The 26,651-nt window shown below is 45.0% G+C and overlaps 1 protein-coding gene across 1 annotated transcript in view; it reads right to left on the reverse strand.

The window, feature by feature from the left end:
• Positions 1 to 6,130: 6,130 nt before the first annotated feature.
• Positions 6,131 to 26,651, reverse strand: part of STN7 (Serine/Threonine kinase domain protein) — a 31,538-nt gene continuing 11,017 nt past the window's right edge. Inside the window, exons 5-10 of the mRNA XM_086527572.1 lie at positions 8,598 to 8,766; positions 8,347 to 8,440; positions 7,918 to 8,011; positions 7,756 to 7,812; positions 7,162 to 7,575; positions 6,131 to 6,713 (exon numbers count right to left, since the gene is read on the reverse strand). Of these exons, the coding sequence (XP_086383698.1) occupies positions 6,552 to 6,713; positions 7,162 to 7,575; positions 7,756 to 7,812; positions 7,918 to 8,011; positions 8,347 to 8,440; positions 8,598 to 8,766 (990 nt within the window). The 3' untranslated portion in view covers positions 6,131 to 6,551. The remainder of the gene's footprint in view (positions 6,714 to 7,161; positions 7,576 to 7,755; positions 7,813 to 7,917; positions 8,012 to 8,346; positions 8,441 to 8,597; positions 8,767 to 26,651) is intronic.

Below are 26,651 nucleotides of genomic sequence, written 5' to 3' on the forward strand. Positions count from 1 at the left end.
TTCTCGCCTTTTTCTTCCCTTGTTCCTTCTTGTCTGCACCATCACTTTCTTCAGAAGAGGAAGAGGATGAAGAAGATGGAGAAGAGGGTGACCTCTTTCTCGCCTTTTTCTTCTCTTGTTTTCTCTCATCCCTCTTTGAATTATGGTGTAGATAAGTGTGCGATGGTCTTCTCTGTTTAGGGGGTGTTGGAGAGAGTTTTGCCCACCGTCTTTGTGGAGCCATCTCTGTCGAGGTGGTAGGAGACTCACTTGTTTCTCGTTCTTTCGGTCGGGGCTCTACCGTTGAAACTTGAGTTCTCCTTTGGGAAGGAGATGCGTCATCGAGTAGTAGATTTTTTAGCCCTTCATACAGATTCTCTTCTTCTTTTCTTATCGGAGAGAGTCCTCTTTTGGAAGTCTCACTAGGACGCTTCCTAGGTACTCTCTCTTCTTGGTGGGGAGTTTGGAGAATACTATGGGTGCGCAATTGCTGTAGCACTTCACCTTGGAGGGATGGGTTGCCCAGAGCTTGTTGTAGCCTAGAAACAAGATAGTTTACAAGCATAGGGGCATCATTAGTTGCTCTTTCATTCGCAAAATCAAAGCTATCAACATTCATTTCAATCTCTTTTCCTTTGTCAGCCATACTAGAAAATTTTAGGTGTAAACTTTTACTTGTACTTTGGCACTTCAAGCCCTTGTTGCTACTCTTATTTACCTTCAAAGATAAGCACTCAAGCATCTATACCCGTGGCTCGATATTATTAATTGCAAGGAATAGAAGAGAGGGTTCAATAGAGCCCAGAGAATACTGGTTCCTCTCAAGCTTCTAATAGCTCAATAATGGTTAAGCCATAAGCAAGCCCCGTAGGACTCCATTATTAAGACCATATCTCTCAACGGTGTCCTTGTTAACTGCATAAAGCAGGCGTGCTTCAAGGATGAAAAATCCCTATTTCACTTACTCTTTTGCAGTTAATAACACCAACCATTTGTAGCAAGCTTGAGGACCTCCCTTCTTGAGCAAGAAAAGAGAAACCAATATCTAATACCAAGGTAACATTTAATGCACTAGTAACTTGTGCGTAGTGGAAATTGATAACATAGTGAACATTTCATTGAGAACAAGTTCCTTATGAGCATAGAGGGAGTACTTAATTGAGAAAGCAACACAAAAATTTACACCTAGCTAATTTGGCATTGACAATACTTGAAAAGAGAGAGAAATAGAACAATTGACAATAGTTGAGGACCGGATTTACATGGAGCCGGTCCCCCCTCCATAAAGGCTTTGTATTATAGCTTCTTCCATAAAGGAGACTTTTGTACAATACAATTCTTGTGTTCCTTGACAAAACTTGTTGGTGCAATGAAGATGGAAGCTTCATGCACCAAATTATGCCTCGGTCCAAAGACCTCACACACCTTCAAAAATGGTAAGAGCTAGCAAGGAATGAGGATAGATTGAAAGGAAGAAGCGGTATCTTATGAGAAAGAAGTATTTCTCCTCACATAATCACTCTTAATAGCTTAGTATAGCTTAGTAATTAGCATGGTAGAGGAGACGAGCATGCATTGGAGCTTGGCTCTTGGTTGGATTTTTATCACAAAGCCAAGAGTTGTTGGTGTAGGTCTCCCTTCTCACAAGCTTGGAGTAGATGATGAGCTTTCCATTAAAGCTTTAGAAGGAGATAGTCTTCTTTACTTCACACATGAGTTTGTGTGAGTGTGTGTAAATCAGCCCCCTCTCACTCTTGGTCGACCCCTATTGCTATTTCCTCTTCCTGGCCCCTCATTGGCTCATGCCAAGCTTAGCCAATAGGAAATCACAGGTCAAATGGAGAGCCTTGTGACAAGTGTCCATCTTTCCCCTTTAGTGAGAGTTTTAGGTATTTAAATAATTCAATTAAACTCTCATTGGACCTCTTAGTCTTCCGGCCAATAGGAATCATGCAAGCCATTGGGCTGCTGAATGCTCATTAGACCCCTTGGTAGACTGTCCAATAGTCTTCTAGGGAGCTTAATTTCTATTGGTTTTTTATCAAGCATTTTAAAATTGATTAGACTAAATTTACTCTAGGCTAATTCTCATTGGTCCACCTCTATGGCCATCCAATAGGATTTGAGGGGAGGTTGGGGGCAACTGGCCTAGGAGCTTGACATGTGTCTAGTATTCCCTTTGTGTAAAGGGGAAGCCTTGGAGTGTGTGTGTGTGTGTGTGTGTGTGTCTGTTTCTCTCTCATCCCCTACAAAAGGGCTTGCCCCCTCCTTCCTAGGGATGTGGGAAGACTTTTTAGTCTTCCCCATGACCATCCAATTCCCCTATGCTTTTAATTTTTGGAACCTTAGCCTATGGAAGTCTTAATGGAGCTCAACCCTAGGTCTTTTAAGCCCCATTGAAGCACATTGCTCTTTTGCAGACTTTCCCCCTTTGGATCCCTATTTTCCCTCCTTTGGATTCTTGACAGAGACCGGTCTGCAGTCTTACCAATATTCTAGCTTTTACTCTCGTGGTACTTCCTCATATTAAATGATCGGTTTAACATGAGAAAATCATTTGGGAGTATTAGATATTAGTTTTTATGACAGAGGTGACTGTCTTTAAGACATTGAAAGAGAAATTGACTACAGGACTAGTTTTGACTTTGTTGGATTTGCAGAAGTCATTCGAAGTATATTGTGATGCTTGTGGTCGTAGTTTGGGTGCGGTCTTAATGCAAGAAGGCCATGTCATTGCCTACGAGAGCCGATTGCTTTCAAAGCCGAAATTGATAGCACAAATATATGAGAAAGATCTTTTGGCGATCATCCATGCTCTTACTCAGTGGCGACATTACCTACTCGGAGCAGATTTTACAGTCTTCACAGATCATCAAAGTTTACGCTACTTCTTGTCACATAAGCAGCTATCGGAAAAGCAAATGCGGCGAGCGAACATCTTGTCACAGTTTCACTTCCGAATGGTCCATGTGCAGGGACACTGGAACTTGGTGGTGGATGCTTTGTCTCGGAAGCTGTTGGTTCTGGCTATTTCTGCGATACATTATAGACGCTTCGAGGATATGGTCGATTAGTATGCCACATATCCAAATTTTGCAGATATATTCAGTCGAATACAGAATGGGGAGGTAGTAGCGGGATATTCCATTCGGGATGGCTACTTGATGAAGAAAACGATGTTGTGCGTTACACAATCATTGAGGGAAAAGGTTTTAACCGAATGCCACTGTCCACCATTTACGGGTCATCGCGGCATTGATACCACCTTGAAAGGTGTGGAGAAATACTTCTTTTGGCCGAGACTCAAGAAGGATGTGGAAGAATTTGTATGCAGATGCTTGGTATGCCAGAAGGTCAAGTTTGACAGGCATAAAGCACAGGGATTGTTACAGCCTTCACCCATTCCCACCCGCCCCTGGGAAAGTATTGCAATGGATTTCATTTTTTTTCTCCCGAAGACATAGGGTGGGCACGATGGTATTTGAATGTTATTGACAGGTTTAGCAAGCAAGCTCATTGCATTCCATTCCAGTGAAAAAAAACAGTCGAGCCGGATCACTTAGTGAGACTGTTCATTGCCCAGATATTCAGATTACATGGCATGCCTGAGAGAATAGTCTCTGACAAAGATCCCCGATTCACAAGTTTGTTTTGGAAGGCTATTTGGGAGAATATTTGCATGCGGTTGCAGTTCTCGTCATCTTTCCACTCGTAGATAGATGGGCAATCGGAGATTGCAAATTCAGACGTACCGGATTTATTGAAGTCTTGCATCTGGATCAGAAGACTCAATGGGAAAAGTATTTGCCCTTGGTGGAATTTACCTACATAACATGATTCACTCTTCGACGGGGTAGGTGCTATTTGAGATTATTGAAGGTGCTCCGAAGGTTCCACTCTTCTTAAGCACGAAAGATAAGGTTTTTGAAGCCGACCATTACACGAGGGACTTGGACACAACTTTTGCCAAGGTCCAGAAGGCTTTACATAAATCTCAAGAAAGACACAAAAAGGCAGCAAATCGACATCGTCGCGATTTGAAATTAAACGAGAACGATTGGGTGCTCTTATGTTTTGAGAAGGCACGCCTGAGAAAGAAAAGGGGAAAGGAGCGGCTTTTTCTAAAGCTTAGCATGAGATACTATAGACCTTTCCAGATAAAAGAAAAGGTAAATGATGTCTCCTTTAGACTGAAGCTGCCCGATACTCGGAGAATTCACAATGCTTTTCATGTGAGTCTCTTGAAGCCTTTTAAAGGCAATGTGCCCGATGATGATGAGCCAGATAAACAACCCAAAGTGGAGGAAAGCGAGGAGATACTCGTTCCAAAACAGATATTGGCACGTAACGATAGAAAGATAAAAGGTAAGCGATAAGGCGATTCTTGGTTAAATTCAAGAACTATTTTACATGGAATGCGAAGTGGATGGAGGAGGAGGACCTGACAGATACTCCTGAAATTGTGAACCTTTACCTTGAAGCATTCGGTTTAGCATAGTCTACTTCGATAGAACCCCGATTTCAGCTTGGGCGGAATTTGGTGCAGTGGGCTTGCACAAGAGGGGAATCACTCCGCTCCTTTGTCAACAGATTGCCCCGATTTTTTATAATAGAGTCACTGATGTCCCTATTGGGTTTCAGGGATATCGTGGGCTGACAATATTCTGTTGTAATGACTTTAAGATTTGGAATTCTCGATAATATAATACTGATTTATACTTGACTTGTTTGAGTGCAGGAACTGATAAACGAAATGACTGCAACATTTCTGTTTGATAATATCTCTATAGACATGCCTAAGGTCTTTTGATTTTGGGGCTCTTTTTTGGGCATTCCTTATAACTTATAACTAAGTAGACAAGGCCCTCACAACTTAGAGCATCTAGACGCAGCATCTTAGAGTGAGAACCCTCCCACTCTCTTGTACTTTGAACACATATTAATACAAAAAGAAATACCAAAAGGGATCTTTGGGGTCAATATCTCTAGGCACGAAACTCCCAAGCCGTGCCGAATCAATTTTGACATGTGAGCTATGTTGAATCTCTACTGTGTCGAGGAAGAATCTTGACTTGGAGTGCCCAAGTTTGTTAGATGATCCTTGGGGGGGGCAGGGGGAGTGTGGCTTGTATGGGTGGTATGTGGGAAACAGATGTGATGTGAGAGGCAAGCATAGGTAGTCATGTAGAGGGGTGGAGCAGGAGTCCCTTCTCTACCTCTGCCGAGTATAAGGGGGACTAGCTCATGTGTGAAATGGATTGTGATGCGTGGGGTGCGTGTCATGGGTGTGTGGGGTGTGGCGTCGCCAATGAAGGAGAGTGCAAGGTAAGTGCAGTCGGCTCCAATCAGTATGGGTGAGATGGTGAAAGAGCTAAGTAGGTGGATGGCCTCTCTGAGTCCCATGACGTAATCCATGGTGCTCCCCCCATGCATGTCAATCCTCCTGAAGTAGGCCATTGTGCCATCCCATTATAAATAACGAGGCAGCGGTGGGAGCCTAATCTAGGCAAATGATGGCCGTCCGTTGTGGTGCGAACCGTGCCTGCTAACTCTCTTGTAGTGGCCTCCTCATATATGGCGAATAGTGCCACTTTGGGGAACAAATATATCCATTGAATATCTCATGCCTCAAAAGCTTAAGAGAGGGGTGTAAGGTACAACATATACAACTTCCACTAAAGAGCAATGCCAGTCAACTATCACAATACCTCAAAAAACAGCAGGAAATGAATGGCTTGACACTCAACTGTCCAACATGACACTGCCTTCCTCGACAAGCACACCTCACGGCAACTTGTATACATTGGACTGCAGAGACCTTATATGTTGCCAGTGCTACTCTCCTGAGGGAAGGTCCGTTCTCTCTATTATATGCATGTCCCACACTTGTATGCACTTGATGTCTGGAAAAAACTCTCGACGCATTCCCACAAACTTCAGACACAGTGTAAGCGCTAACATAGAACAACTACGGGAGCCATTCTTCTGTAATAAAGGAAATCACAAACCACGAGATACCCAAGCCTTAGCTGAGCGCCCACATGCAACCACATGGGGGGGGCATGCAAGCATACTGCTGGCAATTCGTAAAGCTCGGATTCTCGTACACACTTTGATCACTTGAGCTCCTCACATCATCTCTGTTCCAGAATGGATGCAAAGGTCAAAGGAAATTTATTTTTAATGTACAAACCGAAGCACTTTTCTGGATGGTACAGTCATTTCCTGCCAGAAGGCTTCACTTCATCATGGTACAACATGATACAGAGACTCACTGCCTGTGATCTCATCAAACATTTACAAGAGACCTCCAAGCACTCTCCACAAGAAACGGAAAATAGTTTGCCCATGGCAAAGGAGCATAGTATGTTAAATAATACAGAGCACGCCAAGATAGTACTACCAAAGTGCACCAGTAACAGCACTCCTGAATCTCAGAAAATTCTTTCGTTTAAGGGCCTTGCTGTTGGTGCAACTGGATATACACAGTTATCCTTGACTGTTGATAAGGTTCTTGACACCTCAAAAGCCTGGCCTGCTGTGTCACTTCATCTGACATTCAACAACTGCATTTAATTGTCTCTGGGGATCCACCGGCTCCACCAAAATTCTTTTTTCGGAGTAGTTATGTCATCCACGGTCTCATCAATTGTGCGCACAACTTTTCTTTGTAACCGTAAAACTGAAGCCAAGGCATTTCTCTGAAATGTATCCTTTCGCTTTGGCTGTATCTCCTGTAAAATATCACGACACCGAGTGAGATAACAGAGCGTGCCATCCTGAAAATCAGATCAAGAAGTTTCATTAAGATAAAAAATACTTATGCAACATGCTTTTGCAAATTTGTGGCAATTTTCATAAAGAGCAAATACTGACCGCGTTTAAACAAATGTAGGGAAAACAGTCTACTTTAGCCACGACTTCTCACGTGAGCCATGTTGGTTTTACAGTTTTCTAGCATCATCTTAAAACCACCCATATGATGCTTTCTTTACGAAAGCTTTCTATGTCCCAGTTGTGTCTCTTAAGGCTCCTAGTAAGTACATCATAGAAAGGAATTCAGTCACAGACGCTTCTAGATTATCTTAAATCAGAGTAGGTCATCTTCAAAGGATTCGCATTTCAAGCGAAGTTATGAGACCATGTAGAAAACAGGCAGTCTTTATGGCTGCAAGGGGTGACCTTTAGTTCTTGGAGCTGAGCCTCAGTGAATCCGCCAACAGTCGTCGTCCCCGATTTGGCAAGAAGGCCATAAACCCACTGGATGGCTTCATTTGGATCTTGTTGTGTAGCTCGAATTAACTGCAATTTTATTTTCTGCATGAACGTTAATCCCATCAAGCCCTCTCTGTCAAAGTACGGATGTGAAAGAGCACCCGATGCACTGATGCGTTGTCGTCCCTTGTATCGCACCATTGCTAGTAGTAATTCCCATCCAACAGCACCATCTAAATCAAGGAGATCATACCCATGCCGAAGGTCTGCATTAGCTCGAGGTTCTGTTAGCTCTCTCCATTGCATCATATCATAACCACACCGCTTTAGCTGCCGATTGAACTGAATAAGAGCACTGTCTGTTCGAAGGTTCGGGAAGGCCTGTGTTAAAAAGGTCATGCAATGGATGTCACATGTGATCACATATGCAAAAATACGCGATCATACATGCTGCAGTCCATGCAAGCAATATCTACGAAAGTTGCATTCCAAAAGCTTAGTATGTAGATTAACTAGCATACATGCATACCTTACAAGAACTAGCAAATAAAACATGAATACCATTTGCAAAAAGATGAGGCCCGCACTATAAATATCAAATCTGTCAGGAGAATTCATCTGGAAGAAACAGTAAAAACATTAATGATCCAATCTAGAAGGCCAGAGGTACAGACAAAATCAGAACAACTGCATCTTTTTGGTAAAACATATTCAATTAGGAACCTGCCACAAAACAGGAGAGAGAGCTGCTGCTACTGGAGCAGGAGGCGCAGATGGAGTCTGGGTGCTCATAATGTATTGTTCAGGGGCAGCGTACCTGTTTGAAACACCGAAGATTTTTAATACCTAAACCTTAGATCTAGGCAGTATCAAATCAGGAAGTAGCACATGCTAATCTAAAGGATCAGGAGTTGTCTGACCTAGAAGGCCCCCACTGTGATTTTAGGCAGACTTAATCACAGTGGTATTTCTTTTCCTTTTAAGTTCTACCTCAAGAAGGTCTATCTTCCGCAAGTGTTTAAAATGGACCATAGCTATCACAACACCCCTCGGTCACAGAACATACCAACTCAGATTGAGAAACCCAATAACGAAAGCTCATTTAGCATGCAGACCAAGTATGTACTTTTGGAGATTCCATAAATATTTTACCTGGGATCCAAAAGGAACTCTTTTGGAATGTAATTGATGCCAACCCGCAAGTCAGCAGCAGCTCCAAGGTCAATAATCTTGAAGGTCCTAGAATCTGCATGCAGAAGTAGTGGGGTAAGCATTCAAGAGAAAACCAGCCCCAACATACAAACCATGTAGCCATTTTGGTTGTGGGTGGGATCTACACATGTCATCAGAAAGACAAGCTACCAAAACAGAATTCCGAAACTATTCGTTACGAGCAATGAAACCTTGGGAAAAAATAATGTTTTGAGGTTTGATGTCACGGTGCACAATGCCTGTGGTATGCAAACCCTGTAATCCAGACAAAATCTGCTTCATGATGGTTTGGATGATTCTACTTTCTCTCTGTAAACTCTTGGGCCCCTCCAATGCTTTCCCGAGAATCAATTGCTCCACCTGTAAGTAAGAAGGAACCACATAAACCCCTTGTGAACACTAAGCAGGAAAGCATTGACCATACATTAACCCATGGCCTCTGTTACTAACTTCAGGGCTTAGAAGGTAATGCTATTAAAACTATTATCAATATACCATCAACATCCCATCGGGTGTAGCATGATTAAGTTCGGCCATACTGAGGTGACAATGGTCTTCCTCTTTGACATTCAAGCTGACCTGTAAGACTATCAAATCCGACTTGTCTAATGGGGTTACTTCTCTGCTGGCGCTTGCATGCACATTGACTCTCCTCCTTAGATACAGTTCAGCTGGTTATTAGTTTTCGGTACTCTTCCTCGCGAAGCACCAATGCCATTCGAACAAGCATCAAGGCTGTAACAGGCCAGCACCACATGCCTAGCCGAAAGATGTGGGTGGGATCCTCTCTCTCTCTCTCTCTCTCTCTCTCTCTCTCTCTCTCTCTCTCTCTCTCTCTCTCTCTCCCCGACACTCTTTGGGCTCTACATCGACGAGATCTCCGACTACATACTGCGAGCAGGGGGAGAGGGGAGCGACTTGGCAGGTACTCCGGTCCACATCATGTTATATGCTGATGATATTGTGTTGATTTCAGAGTCACCCGAGGGCTTGCAACGCCATCTTGAGGCCTTGGACGAATTCAGCACACACAGGGGGTTGACTGTGAACCTTGGCAAAACCAAGGTTATGATCTTTCACACATCCAGTGCAGTGAGGAGCGCTGCCACCTTCACAGCAGCAGGAGGACAGGTTGATGTAGTCACCTCCTATGTCTACCTTGGCATCACATTCACCAGCCTACCAGGACCCTTCACTATGAGGCAGGCTGCTGCTGACAGGCTCACCCGAGGATATGCAGCTCTGACCATGCTAGAGCGGAGATGCCACCAGGCACACTTTCAGGAGCCCCACACGAAGGGGTGGCTTTTCGACACCTTAGTCACCCCGGCCCTGATGTACTCGGCGGCAGTATGGGCACCAGGATTGACAGCTGACCAGTGGACACAGCTTGAGAGGCCACAGGTATGTATGATCTCACGCTTGCTCCGCAGCAAGAAGACAGTGCCACATGACATTATTAGAGCCGAGCTCGCCACACCACCTATGGTTGTAGAGGCACTATTCCAGACAGTCTGCTTCATCCAGAGGATGAGAGAGCTACCTCCTGACAGACTTACTCGTAGAGCATTTGAGGCAGCTATACAGTTATCAGAGAGTGGGCATGAGAGAGCATGGTACTCACAGGTGAGAGCATGGTTTGAGGGACACGGTCTTGACATGGAGAGCCTACCACCATTCCAGTACGACCCCCACTCACCATATGTTCACCTCTCTCGCAGTGAGAGGAACTTGGTATTGAGACACGATCTGTGGCAGCTATACACTAGGAGAGTCTGGGAGTCACCTGGCTTGGGGACGAGGATGTCAGATTACAGAGACCAGTTTCTCACCATATTGTCTGGGGGGTTCATACAGAGACCACGCTATATGGACACATATATGCCACATAGCTCACGGGTGGCGATTGGTCAGCTGAGAGTGGCTTCACACAGGTTAGAGATTGAGATCGGGAGACATACTGGTGTTCCCAGGGAGGAGCGAGTCTGCAGAGCCTACACAGAGGAGGTGGAGAGTGAGGAGCACTTTGTATGTAGATGCAGAGCATACACTGAGATCAGAGGCAGGTATGAGGCCTTATTCAGAGGACAGCCCACTCTCCGAGAGATCATGGACACTCGAGATCAGAGACAGCTCGGACGTTTCTTACTAGAGATACAGAGCCACCGGGACACACTACTACAGCCACACACAGCTACACAGACAGAGGGGAGACAGTCGCAGCTCACAGACTTCTTTCAGAGGATTGCCGCCCCTCCCTCACCAGACACTCAGAGGGGAGTGACACTCCCACAGGCGGAGGTGAGCCGAGCTAGACGACGACCACGAGTCACAGGCTACACGGGCGCGAGCTCCCACCACCGACAGATCGAGGAGATCCGAGCCCGGGAGCGCCGTGCCACTGAGGAGCGAGTAGCTCAGATGAGGGCCGACCCGACAGCCTTCATCCGGGTAGCCTTGGCACCAGCCCCGCCCATGTACCACATCTTACATCCCCCCATTAGTACAGGATGGAGCTAGATAGCTTGATGCATTCTCATGATTGTACTACCTTGAGCATATAGACATGCATATACCCCTAGAGATAGAGCTCCATCCCTCCTCAGATACTCCACTACCTACATTCAGTTAGTTTTGTATCAATTTTGTATCAGTTTTGTTTCATTTGTCTTTCCGATAGACAGATGACATACACACCATGTACATTTGATTTGTCTCATAGGCCGATTTCGACCTGACATAGACGTTAAAAATCTTTCTTTCTTTCTTTCTTTCTTTCTTTCTTTCTTTCTTTCTCTCTCTCTCTAAGCTTTGTGGACTTTCCCAAAGCCTTTGACACAGTACCCAAAGCTAGATTGATGCGCAAACTACAGGAGATGGGAGTACCCACAGAGCTCATTTGGGGGATCATGGCATTGTACAGATCAGTAGTTGGGTATGTACGCACCCCTGAGGGACTATCTACACTGGTTCAATCCACTATTGGGGTGAAGCAGGGTTGCCCGCTCTCTCCTACTCTATTCGGTATGTATGTAGATGAGGTTTCTGACTACATTGAGAGCGATGGTGATAGAGGTGCACAGCTGGCAGGGACATGGATCCCACTTTTGTTATATGCTGATGATATTGTGTTGATCTCCAAATCTCCGGAGGGGATGCAACGTCACTTGGATGCTTTGAATAGGTTTGCCCATGAAAGTGGTTTGTCTGTCAACCTTGGTTAAAACCAAGGTTATGGTGTTTAATACCACCCCACAGTGGATCAGGAGGTCAGCACCTACATTCACATATGGCCAGGAGACTGTGGAGTGATAGATGCTTACACTTACCTTGGAGTGGTTTTTAGCGGACCGGCATTCTCACTCAGGAGAGCAGCAGAGACCAGATTGACTAGAGCCCGTGCAGCATTGGGTAGATTGGAGAGGATGTGTTCACAGGTTCAGTTTCAGGAGCCTCGGACGAAGCTTTGGCTCTTTGACACCTTGGTGGCTTCTGCATTGCTCTATGGAGCTGAGATATGGGGACCTTCATTGGATCATCACGGGAGGTTGGGTCACACTGATGGATGGGGGAGCGTGGAGAAACCTCTCGTCTCTATGATCTCGCGGCTTATTAGAGCCAAGGCATCAGTACCACATGTCATTATCCGAGCAGAGCTAGCGGCCCCCCCATTAGTGGTTGAGGCGCTCACCAGATCAGTCTCCTTCATACACCGCATGTGGGAACTTCCTAGAGACAGATATGCTCGCATTGCGCAGAGAGATACAGCATGCTGGTAACGGGAGATGACATCATGGTTTCAGGCGCATGGGTTCAGCATAGACAGGTTGCCACCCTTCCAGTACTCATTGGATGCACCATCTCTCACTCTTACACAGTCCGAGATCACCACGCTCATCCGTCAAGACCTGACCCAGCTAGACACCAGGAGGACATGGATACAGCCGGCGCAGGAGCTGGGCACGAAGATGGCTTTCTACAAAGAGCATCTTCTCCAGCTTGCGGAGGATGGTTTTGTGACGAGACCCAGATACATGGACACCCACTTGTCTCATGGGATAAGATGTGCTATTGGCCAGTTACGCACATCTTCTCGCCAGCTGCGGATTGAGACTGGGAGATACAACAGAGTACCAGCAGAGGCCAGGACTTGCCCCTTGTGTGACATGGAGCTTGAGACAGAGTTGCACTACACATGCTGCTGCCCCGTCTACTACGAGATACAAGGCCGCTTCCATTGCTTGTTCAGAGAGGGTTTTGGACCACTCTCCAGAGTCGTGGGATATGAGGATCAGAGATGCTTGGGTTTGTTCTTGCTCGAGCTGCGCAGACACAGAGATAGCCTGATAAGTGGAGAGGCTAGCCAGTCTCAGAGACGGATCACAGATTTCTTTGGAGCAGACACCGGACAGCCGCACGAGCTACTACCACAGCAGAGCTCACTTTCGTCTCACACCAGAGGCACACTAATCGACCGACCAAGTGAGCTGGGGAAATCCAAGCGCCCACGACTGCGGAGGACTACACAGCATCGACGGAGGCTTCATCAGAAGATTCGGAGCACTCTGGCCAGGCATGCACGACGCCTGGTCAGGCTACTGACCATGGAGGAGATTGATGAGATCCACCAGCGCCCGATGCTAGATCTCCTGTGACTTAGCTATCCCGGCCAGCTGCCCCTTTTGCTTAGTTCACATCGATCAGTCTAGGATCCCATAGTATTTTTTTGTTTTGTTTTGTTATGTTGTTAGTTTGTTACTCTGACTTTGTATCAAATCCACCACATTGTAACTTTCTGGTCTCATAGGTCACTTTGGCCTTTTGAAGACATTAATATAACATTTCATTTCATCTCTCTCTCTCTCTCTCTCTCTCTCTATGTATATATATATATATATATATATATATATATATATATATATATATATATATATATATATATATATATATATATATATATATATATATATATACGCAACCTGCACGTACGAGGCCTGCACCGATGCCCCTGCAGAAACACACGAAACCCTACACCTGCTGAAGCAGCGCACGACCTGCACCTGCGGGGACTGCAACACCTGCGCGACCTACAACCTGGGACCTGCTGCAGTTAGGCAGGGGGTGATCACGCCAGGCCTACAGCATTCTCGGTATATCCGGTGGGTGGGTGGTGGGTGGGTGAAGGGGCTGCAGCAGGTACATCAACAGAAATTTAGTATTTTTAGCAAGAAGCGAAAACAGAAATTTCGGCGACGGTTTTCAGAATTGCAGAGATTGCAGACAGGTGTGGAATGAACATGTATGCATGTTGTGGGAACACCTATATGCGTAGTGTGGATTTTTCTCTCTCAAGAACTTTCTCCCTCTCCCTCTCCTATTGCGGTTCTCAACCATGGAGAAGCAAAATGGCAAGGACAACCCGCTAGAGGATGTCATTCAAAAATGCAAAGAAGAAATGTCAGAGACCATTAACAAGATTAATCGTAACCCTCCTAAGCACAATAAAGACACTCAAAGAGCGCGTGTCGGTCCAAGAAAGCACGATAAACACACTTGAGAATTGTGTGACGCCCCAAGATCAGGAGATTGTGTTACTCAAGAGCGGACCATCGAAGAAGGGGAGGAGAACCACAAAGAAATGACAACTTCGTGGGTGGATGTTATTACAAAGACCCAACAGAAAGCGAACAAGGCTGAAAAATGGATCACGATCTCCAAGAAAGGAAACGGCAAGGAAACAACCCCCATACCCACCATCATTAACTTGACACTAGAAGAGGAGCAAAGGAGGCATGTGCGTGCCTTGCACGTGAGGGTTTGTGGCCTCAAAGACCAAGATAATGTTGATCAAGGGGTAAAAGAACTCGTGACTATGGGGGTTAATGATCCGACGCATACGAGGGCTTGGAGAGTGGGCAATAAGAAAAGTGGAAGCAATGGGGAAACCTCAAAGGGCACTATGTAAACCTTGGTAAAACCAAGGTTATAGTGTCTTACACCACACCGCAAAGGATCAGGAGATCAACACCTACATTCGCTTATGGTCAGGAGACTGTGGAGTACACAGATGCATACACTTTTCTTGGGGTAGTCTTCATTGGGCCAAGGTTTTCCTTGAAGAGAGCAACAGAGACTAGACTCACCAAAGCGTATACAGCCTGGGGGGATTGGAAAGGATGTGTTCGCAGATTCGGTTCCAGGAACCCCGAACAAAGCTCTGGCTCTTTGATACCTTGGTAGCTCCAGCTATGCTCTATGGGGTTTGAGTTTGAGGACCCTCCGTGGGTCAGGATGGGTGGAGAGGTATGGAGAGGCCCTTTCTCTCTGTTGATTAGAGTCAAGGCCTCCATGCCACATGAGATCATCAAAGCGGAGTTAGAAGTCTCCCCCCCCCCCCCCCCCCCTGCCCCCCGAGAGATAAAGGCGCTTACTAGTGTTACAGGCTTGGACACTCCAAGCGAGAAATCAATAGCAACACACGAACAGAAACTTCAAAATCACTAAAATTTAAGAGAGAGAGAGAGAGAGAGAGAGAGAGAGAGAGAGAGAGAGAGAGAGAGAGAGAGAGAGAGAGAGAGAGAGAGAGAGATGAAATGAAATGAAATGTTATATTAACGTCTTCAAAAGGCCAAAATGACCTATGAGACCAATCTATTACAAAATGGTGAATCTAATACTATGTCTGGGTACAAAAGAACTAGACACTACTACTAGAATCCATCCTCATCTGCACTCTGTATATCGAGAGAGTATGGCTCGAATCCTCTGCTGTAGTCTCCGTCGATGTTGTGTAGTCCCTCTCCTCAATCGTGGCCATCTAGATCTCCGTAGCTCCAGTGCTCGGTTGATGAGAGAGAGAGAGAGAGAGAGAGAGAGAGGGCACGGCGGAATTCTGCGCCCAGAAGCATTGGCCCCAAAGAGTGGCGCCCCTTTCGATATTTCTTTATTATTGCTCACAACAAAGTACAACTCTCGAGGGTCCTCTGCTCTTAGACTTTGCATCCAGATGCTCTGCAGAGCGAGAGGCCCAAGGGCTCTTTTAAACTTACAAGGGATGCCCAAAAGCAGAGCCCCAAAAGCAATCAGTTCAAAAGCACTTCTTCCCAAAATCATATGCTCTCAAAAGCTAGCGCTAGAGACTGCAAAACGCAGCATTGCATAGATCCGTACAACCTGCCATGTGGCACCAGCAGCGCAAAACGCGAAAACTGCGTACAACAACACCACGTCAACATTCGTACTACTTGCCACGTTAGCATGTCAACGCATTTTACGAAAAACCTCCTTTTAGATATCAAGCTTTGGGTTTTTAGGGTTTTAGGCCCCAATTGTTGGTGCTCATAAATTCTTTCGGTTCAGTTCTCTTGTCCACTCAACCGTTCCTCTTTCTATTGGGTATGCCACGTGATCACTTTGTGACATTCCCCCCTCTTGAAAGAATTGTAATTACCTCGACTATACCTGCAAAAACAGCCAAACAACAAAAACTCTCTTCAATAGACATTGACTCTATGTACTCGCACAAGACTCCACCAATCTAGCACTTCTACAGAGACAACAGCTCACTGATCAATCACATTTCTGTAGAGGGTCTCAGATACAAATCCTGATCAAAGTTCCAGCACGGGAATTGGTTTCGCGCAAGTTTTGGGGCTGTTATGCTGCCAAAATTTGGCCAAAACAGGTGGTATCTAGCGGGATACTGGTAAAGGATTCCCAGGACTCTCCTTTGTAATTTACCCTCTCAAAATATAAAGAAATACCGAAAGGGGCGCCAATTTTGGGGCCTACAGTTTGTCGGCGTACACTCAAAGCATTCTAACTTCCGAGCCGTGTGTGTTCTCAAGTGTTAATTCCCGTTGCGGTTCCTTTTGCAAAGTGCTGTGTGTGTGTGTCTAAAGTAAAGTAAAGTAAAGAATTTCGGGTGAAAGCCAAAGACTACCGCCCCACGGGCCGGTTTCAAGAAGTGCTTTGGATGCGGGGAACATAGACATATCTCCGCGAAGTGCCCTAAAAAGGCACAGAAAGGATAGAATGACAAGGACGACGAAAGGCCTGAGAGTTCGAGAGCAGCTGAGGAACGTGGCAGAAAAGGCACATAAAAAGCAGAACTGGTACCACATGGTGGGACCTGAACCAAATCAAATGAATGAAAGTACAAACTTTGCCGCTTTTGGGGCAAAGTGAAGGATCAGGAGGCTCTTTTGAAGGAGCCAAGGCCAACCTCTTTTCACTTGGAATTGGCGGCTCGATTTGAAACTACACCCGACAGGCTGAGGCCACAGGCAGTGGTAGTTCGAGTGGCACCCGGACGGGATGTTGCCATTACATCGAGCATTGGCAAACTTTGTTTGCAATGACAGGGGTATTCAGGGCACGCGAGTGACGTTCTACTAGAAATCCCTTGGTTCCACAAGAACTACGCCGGGGTTGACTACCGGGCCAAGAAAGCGACTGGGACAAATGAAGGGCTCAGAGATTGTACTTGATGAACTTCAGTTTCTTTACTCATTCTTTTGGGAGAAAACTGAACGATGGATAAAGGTCAAGTATGTTTTGGCCTAAACAAAAGAACGCCAAGATTTTTCTCCATACTCATGCTGATTGCTTTTTAGAGGGCCTGAAGATCATACCATTGATCTGATACCTGGAAGAACACAACCGAACCAGCCACCTTACCGTGTGAGCTGAGCACAGAATGAAGAGATTATGAACCAAGTGAAAGACCTCTTGGAAAAGGGTCTTTCCAGCCTAGTACTTCACCGTATTGCTCTCCAGTGTTGTTGGTTTTGAAGAAAGACGGATCTTGGAGAATGTGCATCGATTATAGGGCTCTCAACAAAATCACCATCAAGAACAGATTTCCGATTCTTAGGATCGATAATATACTCGACAGATTACAGGGATCGTCGTGCTTTAGCAGGATTGATTTGAAGAGTGGATATCATCAGATCAGAATCGTGTCGGGAGACGTCTACAAGACAGCTTTTCGAACGACTTTTGGGTTATTTGAATTTTTGGTGATGCCTTTTTGCTTAACCAATGCTCCTGCGACATTTAACCGGAATTTTTCGAGAGTACAGGCTATTTGTTGGCACTTTCTTTGACGATATCATTGTTTTCTTCAAGAATGAGGCAGAACACAGAGATCATCTGCTTCAGGTCTTTCAGGCATCACGAGATCACTAGTTAGTGATTAATGCAAAGAAAAACGATTTTGTTTTCCTACCCGAGATACACTTTTTGGGACACATTGTCTCAGCAGCAGGAGTGCAAATGGATACGGCCAAGATAGAGACTATCCGTGATTGGCCTGATTTGAAGAATGTCCATGAAGTTAGAAGCTTCTTGGGACTCTGTTCGTACTATAGGCGGTTCATTCAAAAGTTTGCAGAGGTTGCTTACCCTTTGCATATCTTGACACAGAAAGGAGTCCCTTTCTCGTGGGAACCCACAAAGGTGACTGCCTTTCAGACATTGAAAGAGAAATTGACTACGGGACCAGTTTTGACTTTGCCGGACTTGCAGAAGTCATTTGAAGTATATTGTGATGCTTGTGGTCATAGTCTGGGTGCGGTCTTAATGCAAGAAGGCCATGTCATTGCTTACGAGAGCCCATTGTTCTCAAGGCCGGAGATGACAGCACAGATTTATGAGAGAGAGCTTTTGGCGGTTATCCATGCTCTTACTCAGTGGCGGCAATACCTACTCGGAGCGGATTTTACTGTCTTTACAGACCATCAGAGTTTGCGTTACTTCTTGTCATAGAAGCAGTTTTCGGAAAAGCAGATACGGTGGGCGAACATCTTGTCACAGTTTCAGTTCCCGATTGTTCATGTGCAGGGACAAAAGAATGTGGTGGCAGATGCTTTGTCTAGGAAGCCGTTGGTTCTGGCTATTTCCGCGATACATCATAGGAGCTTCGAGGATATGGTCGACGAGTATGCCACAGATACAGATTTTGCAGACGTTTTCACACGGATACGGGATGGGGAGACAGTAGCGGGATATTCCATTCGGGATGGCTACTTGATGAGAAAAACCATGTTGTGTGTTACACAGCCGTTGAGGGAAAAGGTTATGACTGAATACCACTGTCCACTTTTTACGGGTCATCTCGGCATTGCTACCACCATGAAAGGGGTAGAGAGATACTTCTTTTGGCCGAGACTCAAGAAGGATGTGGAAGAGTTTGTGCGCAGTTGCTTAGTATGCCAGAAGGTCAAGTTTGACAGGCATAAAGCACAGGGATTGTTACAGTCTTTACCCATACCCACCCGCCCCTGGGAAAGTATTGCAATGGATTTCATTTTTTATCTCCCGAGAACACAGAGTGGTCACGATGGTATCTGGACTGTTATTGACAGATTTAGCAAGCAGGCTCATTTCATTCCAGTGAAAAAAACAATCAAGCCGGATCACTTAGCGAGACTGTTTGTGGCCCAGATACTCAGATTACACGGCATGCCTGAGACGATTGTCTCCGACAGGGACCCAGATTTACGAGTTTGTTTTGGAAGGCAATTTGGGAGAACATTGGCACGTGATTGCAGTTCTCGTCATCGTTCCACCCGCAGACTGACGGGCAATCTGAGATTGCCAATTCAGTGGTTCTAGATTTATTGAAGTCTTATATCTTAGATCAGAAGACTCAATGGGAAAAGTTCTTACCTTTGGTGGAATTTGCTTACAATAACACGATACACTCTTCGACAGGGAAGGCGCCATTTGAGATTGTTGAAGGTGCTACGAAGGTTCCACCCTTCCTAAGCACGAAAGATAAGATTTTTGAAGCAGATAAATATACGCAAGACTTAGATACGGCTTTTGCCAAGGTTCGCGAGACTTTGCAGAAATCTCAAGAACAATAGAAAAAGGCAGCGGATCGCCATCGTCGCGACTTGAAATTGAAGGAGGATGATTGGGTGCTCTTACATTTTGAAAAGGCACGCCTGAGACAAAAAAAGGGAAGGAGAGGCTTTTTCCAAAGCTTAGTATGCGATACTACGGACCTTTCCAGATCACTGAAAAGATAAATAATGTCTCCTTCTGACTGAAACTGCCTGATACTTAGAGGATTCACAATTAGTCTCTTGAAACCTTTTAAAGGTGATGTACCTGATGATGGGGAGCCTGATGAGCAACCCAAAGTGGAAGAAAACGAGGAGATCTTGTTCCTGAACAGATTTTGCACATAAGGATACGAAGAATAAAGGTAAAGTCCGAAGGCGGTTCTTGGTTAAGTTCAAGAACTATCCTGCATTGGATGCGAAGTGGATGGAGGAGGAGGACCTAGCAGATACTCCTCAGATTGTGAAACTTTACCTCGAGGCTTTTGGTTTAGCATAGTCTACTCCAAATGGAACCCAGAACTCAGCTTGGCCGGAGATCTGATGCAATGGGATGCACAAGAGGGGAGTCACTCCGCTCCTTTGTCAACAGATGCCTTGATTTTGATACTAAAGTCACTGATGTTTCTTTGAGCTTCAGAGATACTGAGAGCTACAGTATTCTGCTGGATGACTTTATGAAATGAAATTCCTGAATATGATACTGATTTGTTCTTGACTTCTTTTTAAGTGCAGGAACTGATAGACGAAATGACTGCAGCATTTTGGTCTGATTGATCTCGAATAGACATGGTTGCAATAGGGGTTAGTCAATCGGACATCGATGTAGTCCTGATTGGATCTAGATGCGATTGCTAGCTACATTGCCGATAAATCATGGTCTAAGATCCGAATGAATGTTGAATGTCATGTGATGTCCTGTGATGTAACTGTCGATTGGTACATGTGCTAGATGTGTGTTCCTAGTACGTAGGTACTAACAGTCAGTGTCTGCTAAGATGGTTTATGGCCTTTGTTTGTTTTGCAGGCGTAATCGAGGGCGATTACAATGCTTTCAAGAGGGGGGTATGTCACAAAGTGATGATGTGTCTGCCCGACAGCATGCGGGAAACCCTAACCCTGACTGCTGCTGAAAACCCTAATTCTGGAAACCCTCACCCTAAAATCTGCCAAAAACCCTAAAAACAGCAGAAACCCTAATCCTGACCCTAAAAGGGCAGCAGGCTGAATCTCGGAAATGCGCAAGCATGCTGACATGGCAAAATCCCAAAAATTGCAGAGGTGCTTTCTGCTTCTAGCGACGCAAATTGAGAGGGATTCTTGGCAGTTGCTTTTCTCTACGCAAGTATGAGAAAGAGAGAGAAAGAGAATACTTTTGCTTTATTTTTACAACTCAAGAGAGCTTGAGAGAGGAAAGAGCCTTTGCTTTTATTTAGGCTTTTGATTTGAAGCTTTTCGGGGCTCTGCTTTTGGCATCCCTTGTAAATTAAATATGTGAGTCGGGCTCCCACTCTGCAAAGCATCTGGACGCAGAGTCTGAGAGTGAGACCCGATCCACTCTTGCACTTTGAACACTGATTAATACATTCAAAATTACCAAAAGGGCGCCAGTCTTAAGGGCCAATATCTCTAGGCACGGAACTCCGCCGGGCCAGTGCAAATATATTGTGAACTGTGAACTGTTTTGAAGTGGTTATTTGGTGCTGTTGTGATTGATTCTTGACTTGGAGTGTCCAAGTCTGTTACACAGTGTCCTAAGTTGAAGGCCAAAGAGGCTAAGAAGAAAGTGGGTGCTTCCACTGCAAATGCTGGTTCCACTACAAATGCAGCCATTGTTGAGTCTTCTGTGAAAGGAGACTCTGATGCTGATGTTGATGCAGAATGGGCTTTTAGTGCAGAGTGCACTTATATCTTGCTATCCAGGATGCATGCATGTCAGTTTTGCAGATTCACATGTGTGGTATTTCGACACTGGTGCTACAAAGCACATTACCTCACACCGTGAATTGTTCACCTCTCTCGAGTCTGTCCCACATGGGAATTCAGTCACTTGTGCCAACAATGACTCTTATCCGGTTCAAGGAGTTGGAAAGATTGTGCTTACTGCTGCAAGTGGCAGTTCTTTCACACTTGATGATGCACTTTATGTACCTCGGATCAAGAAGAATCTTTTGTCTATATCTGCACTTGCTAGACTTGGACTTGTAGTCACATTTGTGGATGACAAATGTACATTTCCTGATCTTAGTTTTGGTGATGAAATTGTTGCATCTGGGCTTTTGTATCGTGGGCTGTATAAGCTCACTTTGTATGACAAGTGTGGACAAAATTTTGCAAATGCAGTTGCAGATTCAAGGGCTATTTCAGATGCAAAACTTTGGCATGCACATTTTGGTCATCTGAATTTTGCCAATTTGCTGCGTTCGCAAAAATTTGATATGGTTGCTTCTTTGCCGCCTCTTGAAGCACCTGCCAAACATGTTTGTGAAGGCTGTATTTTGGGTAAAATGCAGCATTTGAAGTTTCCAAAGGATGGTTCAATTAGGGCCACATGCAGGTTGCAGCTTATGCATAGTGATGTTTGTGGGCCCATGCAAACTCCGTCCTTGGGAAATTACCTTTACTTCGTGACTTTCATTGATGATTACTCCAGGCATGCATGGGTATTTCCGCTTAAAGCGAAGTCCGAAGTTTTTATGTGCTTCAAACAATTTCTGGCTATGGCTGAAAATGTCTCGAAATGTACTATGGGCACTCCGTTCGGATCGAGGGGGGAGTATATGTCTCATGAATTTAATGCATTTCTGGCTAGTCGTGGGATAAAACACCAATGTAGAGTGCCTTATACACCTCAACAAAATGATATTGCTGCGAGGAAAAACAGGTCACTTACGGAAATGGCACGATGTACAGTCAAAAGTCAAGCTCTGCCGCATTTTTTTTGGCTTGAGGCCATCATGTGTGCCACTTATGTACTAAACAGGTGTCCTACGAAAGCTTTGCAGTCTATTACTCCATATGAAGCATGGCATGATAGAAAACCTTCTATTGAGCACATGCGTGTTTTTGGTTGTTTGGCATATGCTTTGGTGCCACAAACACAGCGCAGAAAATTGGATGATAAGGCTGTCAAATGTATTTTTGTTGGTTATAGTACTGAAAGCAAAGGTTACAGGTTGTATCCACAAACAAAGCGTATTCTGGTTTCACGGGATGTAGTGTTTGTAGAAGATTCTGTTCAGCCCTTGCTGTCATGTACTAGAGACAGTAATGTAAGCTCACAGGACATTTACAACACTTTGTTGCCTCTTTTCAGTGGTGGAAGTTTGAATGTAAATTCCAATGTGGCAAATGTACAGCCTATGGGAGTTTCTGAAAATGTTATAGATCAGCCTATTACTGATGCAGATGTACATGACGTACTTGATGAGGAAAGGCCTGAAAATGAGCAAGCTAGAGGTATGCCAAAATGGCTGGTGCATACATTGCGTGACAATAAATTGGATGCACCTTTGTCTAGTCGTACTCATTCAGGCATTTTATGCATCAGATTGTTATGCTTTGGCTGTGTCTAGCTTACATGATGTTGAGGAACCTCTGTCTTAGATGAAGCATAGAATTCAGAAAATTGGATGGCTGCCATGCAATCAGAATATAGACCCACAAAAAAAAAGCGTAAAAAGTGATGATGTGGCAGTCAGTACAAATCTCCAGATTTCGCGCTGATTAATGACGTAGCAACCTGTAAGGATTTTCGCTTTTTGCGCTAACTTGCTGATGTGGCAGCCTGTATGGATTTCCGTGATTTACGCTGGCAACTTTTGAGCACCTGCTTTTGGGCCAGATGCTTTTGAGTTTATTGCTTTTCATGTAATTGCTTTTGAGGCCAAGGGCCTTTAAATATGTGCAGAGGGCTCATTCTCTAGCACGCTTCAATGAGAAGGTGCAGAGCACGAGGAACGGCATTTACTGAGTTCGAGTAATATAAAGAAATACCAAAAGGGGTGCCAAGGTTTGGGGCCAATAATCTCTAGGGTGGAATTCCGCCACTCCCTGTCGCGTGTACTCTCTCTCTTTCAGTTCAGTTGTTATTGAAGTGCTAAAAGTTTGTTCAGTCTGTTCTTTTCTATTGGCACGTGGTGCCTGTCTTGTGAAAGTGGTATCAGAGCATCAGGAGTGTGCATTGAAAGCATACCGGTCCTACAAAAGAGGAGACAGAGCAAACTGGTGCTTCCAAAGGTTACTTGAATTTTATTTGAAGAATCTTCATGCTCCGACCCTGGACTTATTAGCCACTCCCACCCTTACTTCATCGAGCATCGGGCGCGCTCCCGCTTCTTTACCGCTCTGTCCTACAGGACATAAGCCATAAAAAAACCCAAGACATGGCGTTCATAAATTCAGAAGAATATTTACACTTTCTTCTCGACGAGCTTCGCGACATTCTTTCGCAGCATCCTCACCAGAATCTTCCGATGCTACAAAGTTTTCAACAATTTTTGAATTACATATTACCCCCTCTGATGCCCCAGGTGGTACCTCCTCCTCCGGCACCAGAACGTACGAGAGCTTCCAACCGACAACCTTTCCAGCCGTCTGTTCCGATCGAGGGAGTCTTCAGGAATATGGTGTTCCGGCGGGCAGTTCCCTTCCCGAACGTTCCGGAATGTCCCAAAATGTCTGACGTTCCGGGTGGCCAATGCAAACCGGAACAGCCGTTCCGGAACGTTCCGAAACGCCCCCAGACCGTTCCGGAATGCCCCTGGAACGGCCAACGGCTACAAACAAATTTGGCAAAAATTGAAAAAATTGAAGTAAATGTGTGGGCTTCTTTTGAAAGTGTGCAAGGCCTCAAGGACTCATAAAATGCACCCCCCTCCCCCTTTCTCTTCACAAGCTAATCCTCAAGGCTCGAGCTCTCTCCCTCTCACTCTCAAGATCTCTCCCTCTCAAGACTCACTCTCTCAAGGCTCAAGGCTTCAAGCCTTCAAGCTCTCTTCCTCTCCCTCCCACTCTCTCAAATCTCTCCCTCTCCATCTCACTCTCTCTCTCTCTCTCTCTCTCTCTCTCTCTCTCTCTCTCTCTCTCTCTCTCTCATCATCTAGTCATAGCAAGGTTGAATGGTCTTCAAAACGAGTGTGAGTATTAGAGTCAAAGCACTCTAATACTCCTTGTATTTAAACACAAGGAGCTAAAAATTACACTATTTGGGTGTTTTTTATACCTCCCGTTCTGTGACGTTCCCGTTCCGGACCCCTAGCCGTTCCCCCGTTCCGCGGGGATCCCGTTGCCGTTCCCGTTCCGCGTTCCGGGTAACTATGTCCCCAACACAACACACCACACGCACGCACACGCCTGAGCATACATCAACAAAAAGTTCAGCGTGCTGAGTTTCTGTCATGACTCCGGAGATCAAGGGCAGACTCAGCCATAATGAAGCCTAGCACTAAAAGAAGCATTAAATCGGAAAAATTACCACAAAAATGAGGTAGTTGATAGGGCATACGCACCACAAAAGATAGAAAGAATTAGAACAATATCAACTGGTCGTAACTCGGACGAAAACTTCACAATGTGAAGTCTGCATGTCCGCAATACGACTAAAAAATATACCTAGATGAATCCAGGATAAGCCCAGATTCACCCTTGAAGGAAAGTGCAAGGTATAGACCTATGGTAGTCACCCACAAGACAATATAACCATCAGCTCCATCATGCATAGTATTGACTAAATACCACGACATCCCCACTAACGTCGTCAATGCCCAATAGTGGGTGTAGAACTAGGTACTAACATATGCTCCCCAACACAACACACAACACACAACACACGCACACACACACATGAGCATACATCAACACAAAGTTCAGCGTGCTGAGTTTCTGTCATGACTCCGGAAATCAAGGGCAGACTCAACCATAATGAAGCCTAGCACTAAAAGAAGCATTAAATCGGAAAAATTAGCACAAAAATGAGGTAGTTGATAGGGCATACGCACCACAAAAGATAGAAAGAATTAGCACAGTATCAACTGGTCGTAACTCGGACGAAAACTTCACAATTGGACTACCATCACCATTGCAGGAATATTGTCTCTCCAAGCAAGTCTCCACCATGCAAGAGCTTATGGACAATGTTGCGGTCAGCTACAAACTGATGAAGGGAAAACTAGAGTTTACCACAGAAGAACTGCGACAACTAACCACAACTCTCGGCAACAACGAACAACTTCTCAAGAGTCTCGTGAAACTCAACCCCAAAGGCCTTTTTTAACACCTCAACAACGAGACACCTTACTACAAGAAGGCCGATGTTTTGGATGCTTTCAAACAGGCCATAACTATTTTGGTTGTCCCCAACGCACCGACAGACCAACAGTCGACATAAACATGGGACCATCTGCAGCTAAACCGGCCATTGGATTAGTACCTGACATCTATGGCATACTCCTTGAAAGTACAAATGAATTGTGTCGAGCATATGGCAAAGTCAACGGCTTGAAAGCCCTAATTTTCTTTGAACCAAGAGCTACCGAAAACTTCATCCATCTAGAATTCTTGAAGCAGATGCGCTTTGATTATGATGCAAAGGGTGGAGAAATTGAAGCTGAGCTAGCCACGGGGAAAACTCAGCAAGTGGTACCGCTCATTGCTGCTCTTCCAGTGACTATCGAATATTATCATGAAAAGCCGATTTCCACATTATGAAGTTAAGCAATTGCAACGTTCTCTTGGGCATGCCTTGGCACAAATAAAATGATGCAACTCTCCAGGTTCGGAACCGAACCATCACCGTGATGCAGAAGGGCAAGCTAGTCGTCCTCAAAGTTCAGTTGTCCAAACAAAACCCTGAATGAAACTCGCTAGTAGTTTTATAGTTAGATACTTTTAAACCTGTTTGAAAAAGTATTGTTTGAATTTTTTGTGAAATGGATGGTATTTGTTTTAAACTTGTTTTGGTGCCAATTTGAATTGTCTGACTCTGGTTTTAATACTGGTTTCAATGATTGGTAATTTTTACTCCCGGGTGGAGTAGTGAGAAATGATGTTTGAGAATGCTCGTTCATACTCATGGCCCGGACCCTTGTGGTTATTTGCGGGGGAGTATTGAATGATTGAAAAGTGTTGTTTTTACTCATAGCCTGGACCTGGATGGTTATTTACGGGGGGAGTATTAAGAAGTCTGAGCAGTGGTTACTCTTACTCATGGCCCGGACCCTTGTGGTTATTTGCGGGGGGAGTATTGAATGATTGAAAAGTATTGTTTTTACTCATGGCCCCGACCTGGATGGTCATTTACGGGGGGAGTATTAAGAAGTTTGAGCAGTGGTTACTCTTAACACCTCCAAACGACGCAGGCAGTGGTCTGGGGGGCGTTTGGTTGTAAAAGGCCTC

This window comes from Adiantum capillus-veneris, chromosome 13 (genome assembly GCF_014529385.1).
Source record: "Adiantum capillus-veneris isolate H3 chromosome 13, ASM1452938v2, whole genome shotgun sequence".
Classification (NCBI taxonomy): Eukaryota; Viridiplantae; Streptophyta; class Polypodiopsida; order Polypodiales; family Pteridaceae; genus Adiantum; species Adiantum capillus-veneris.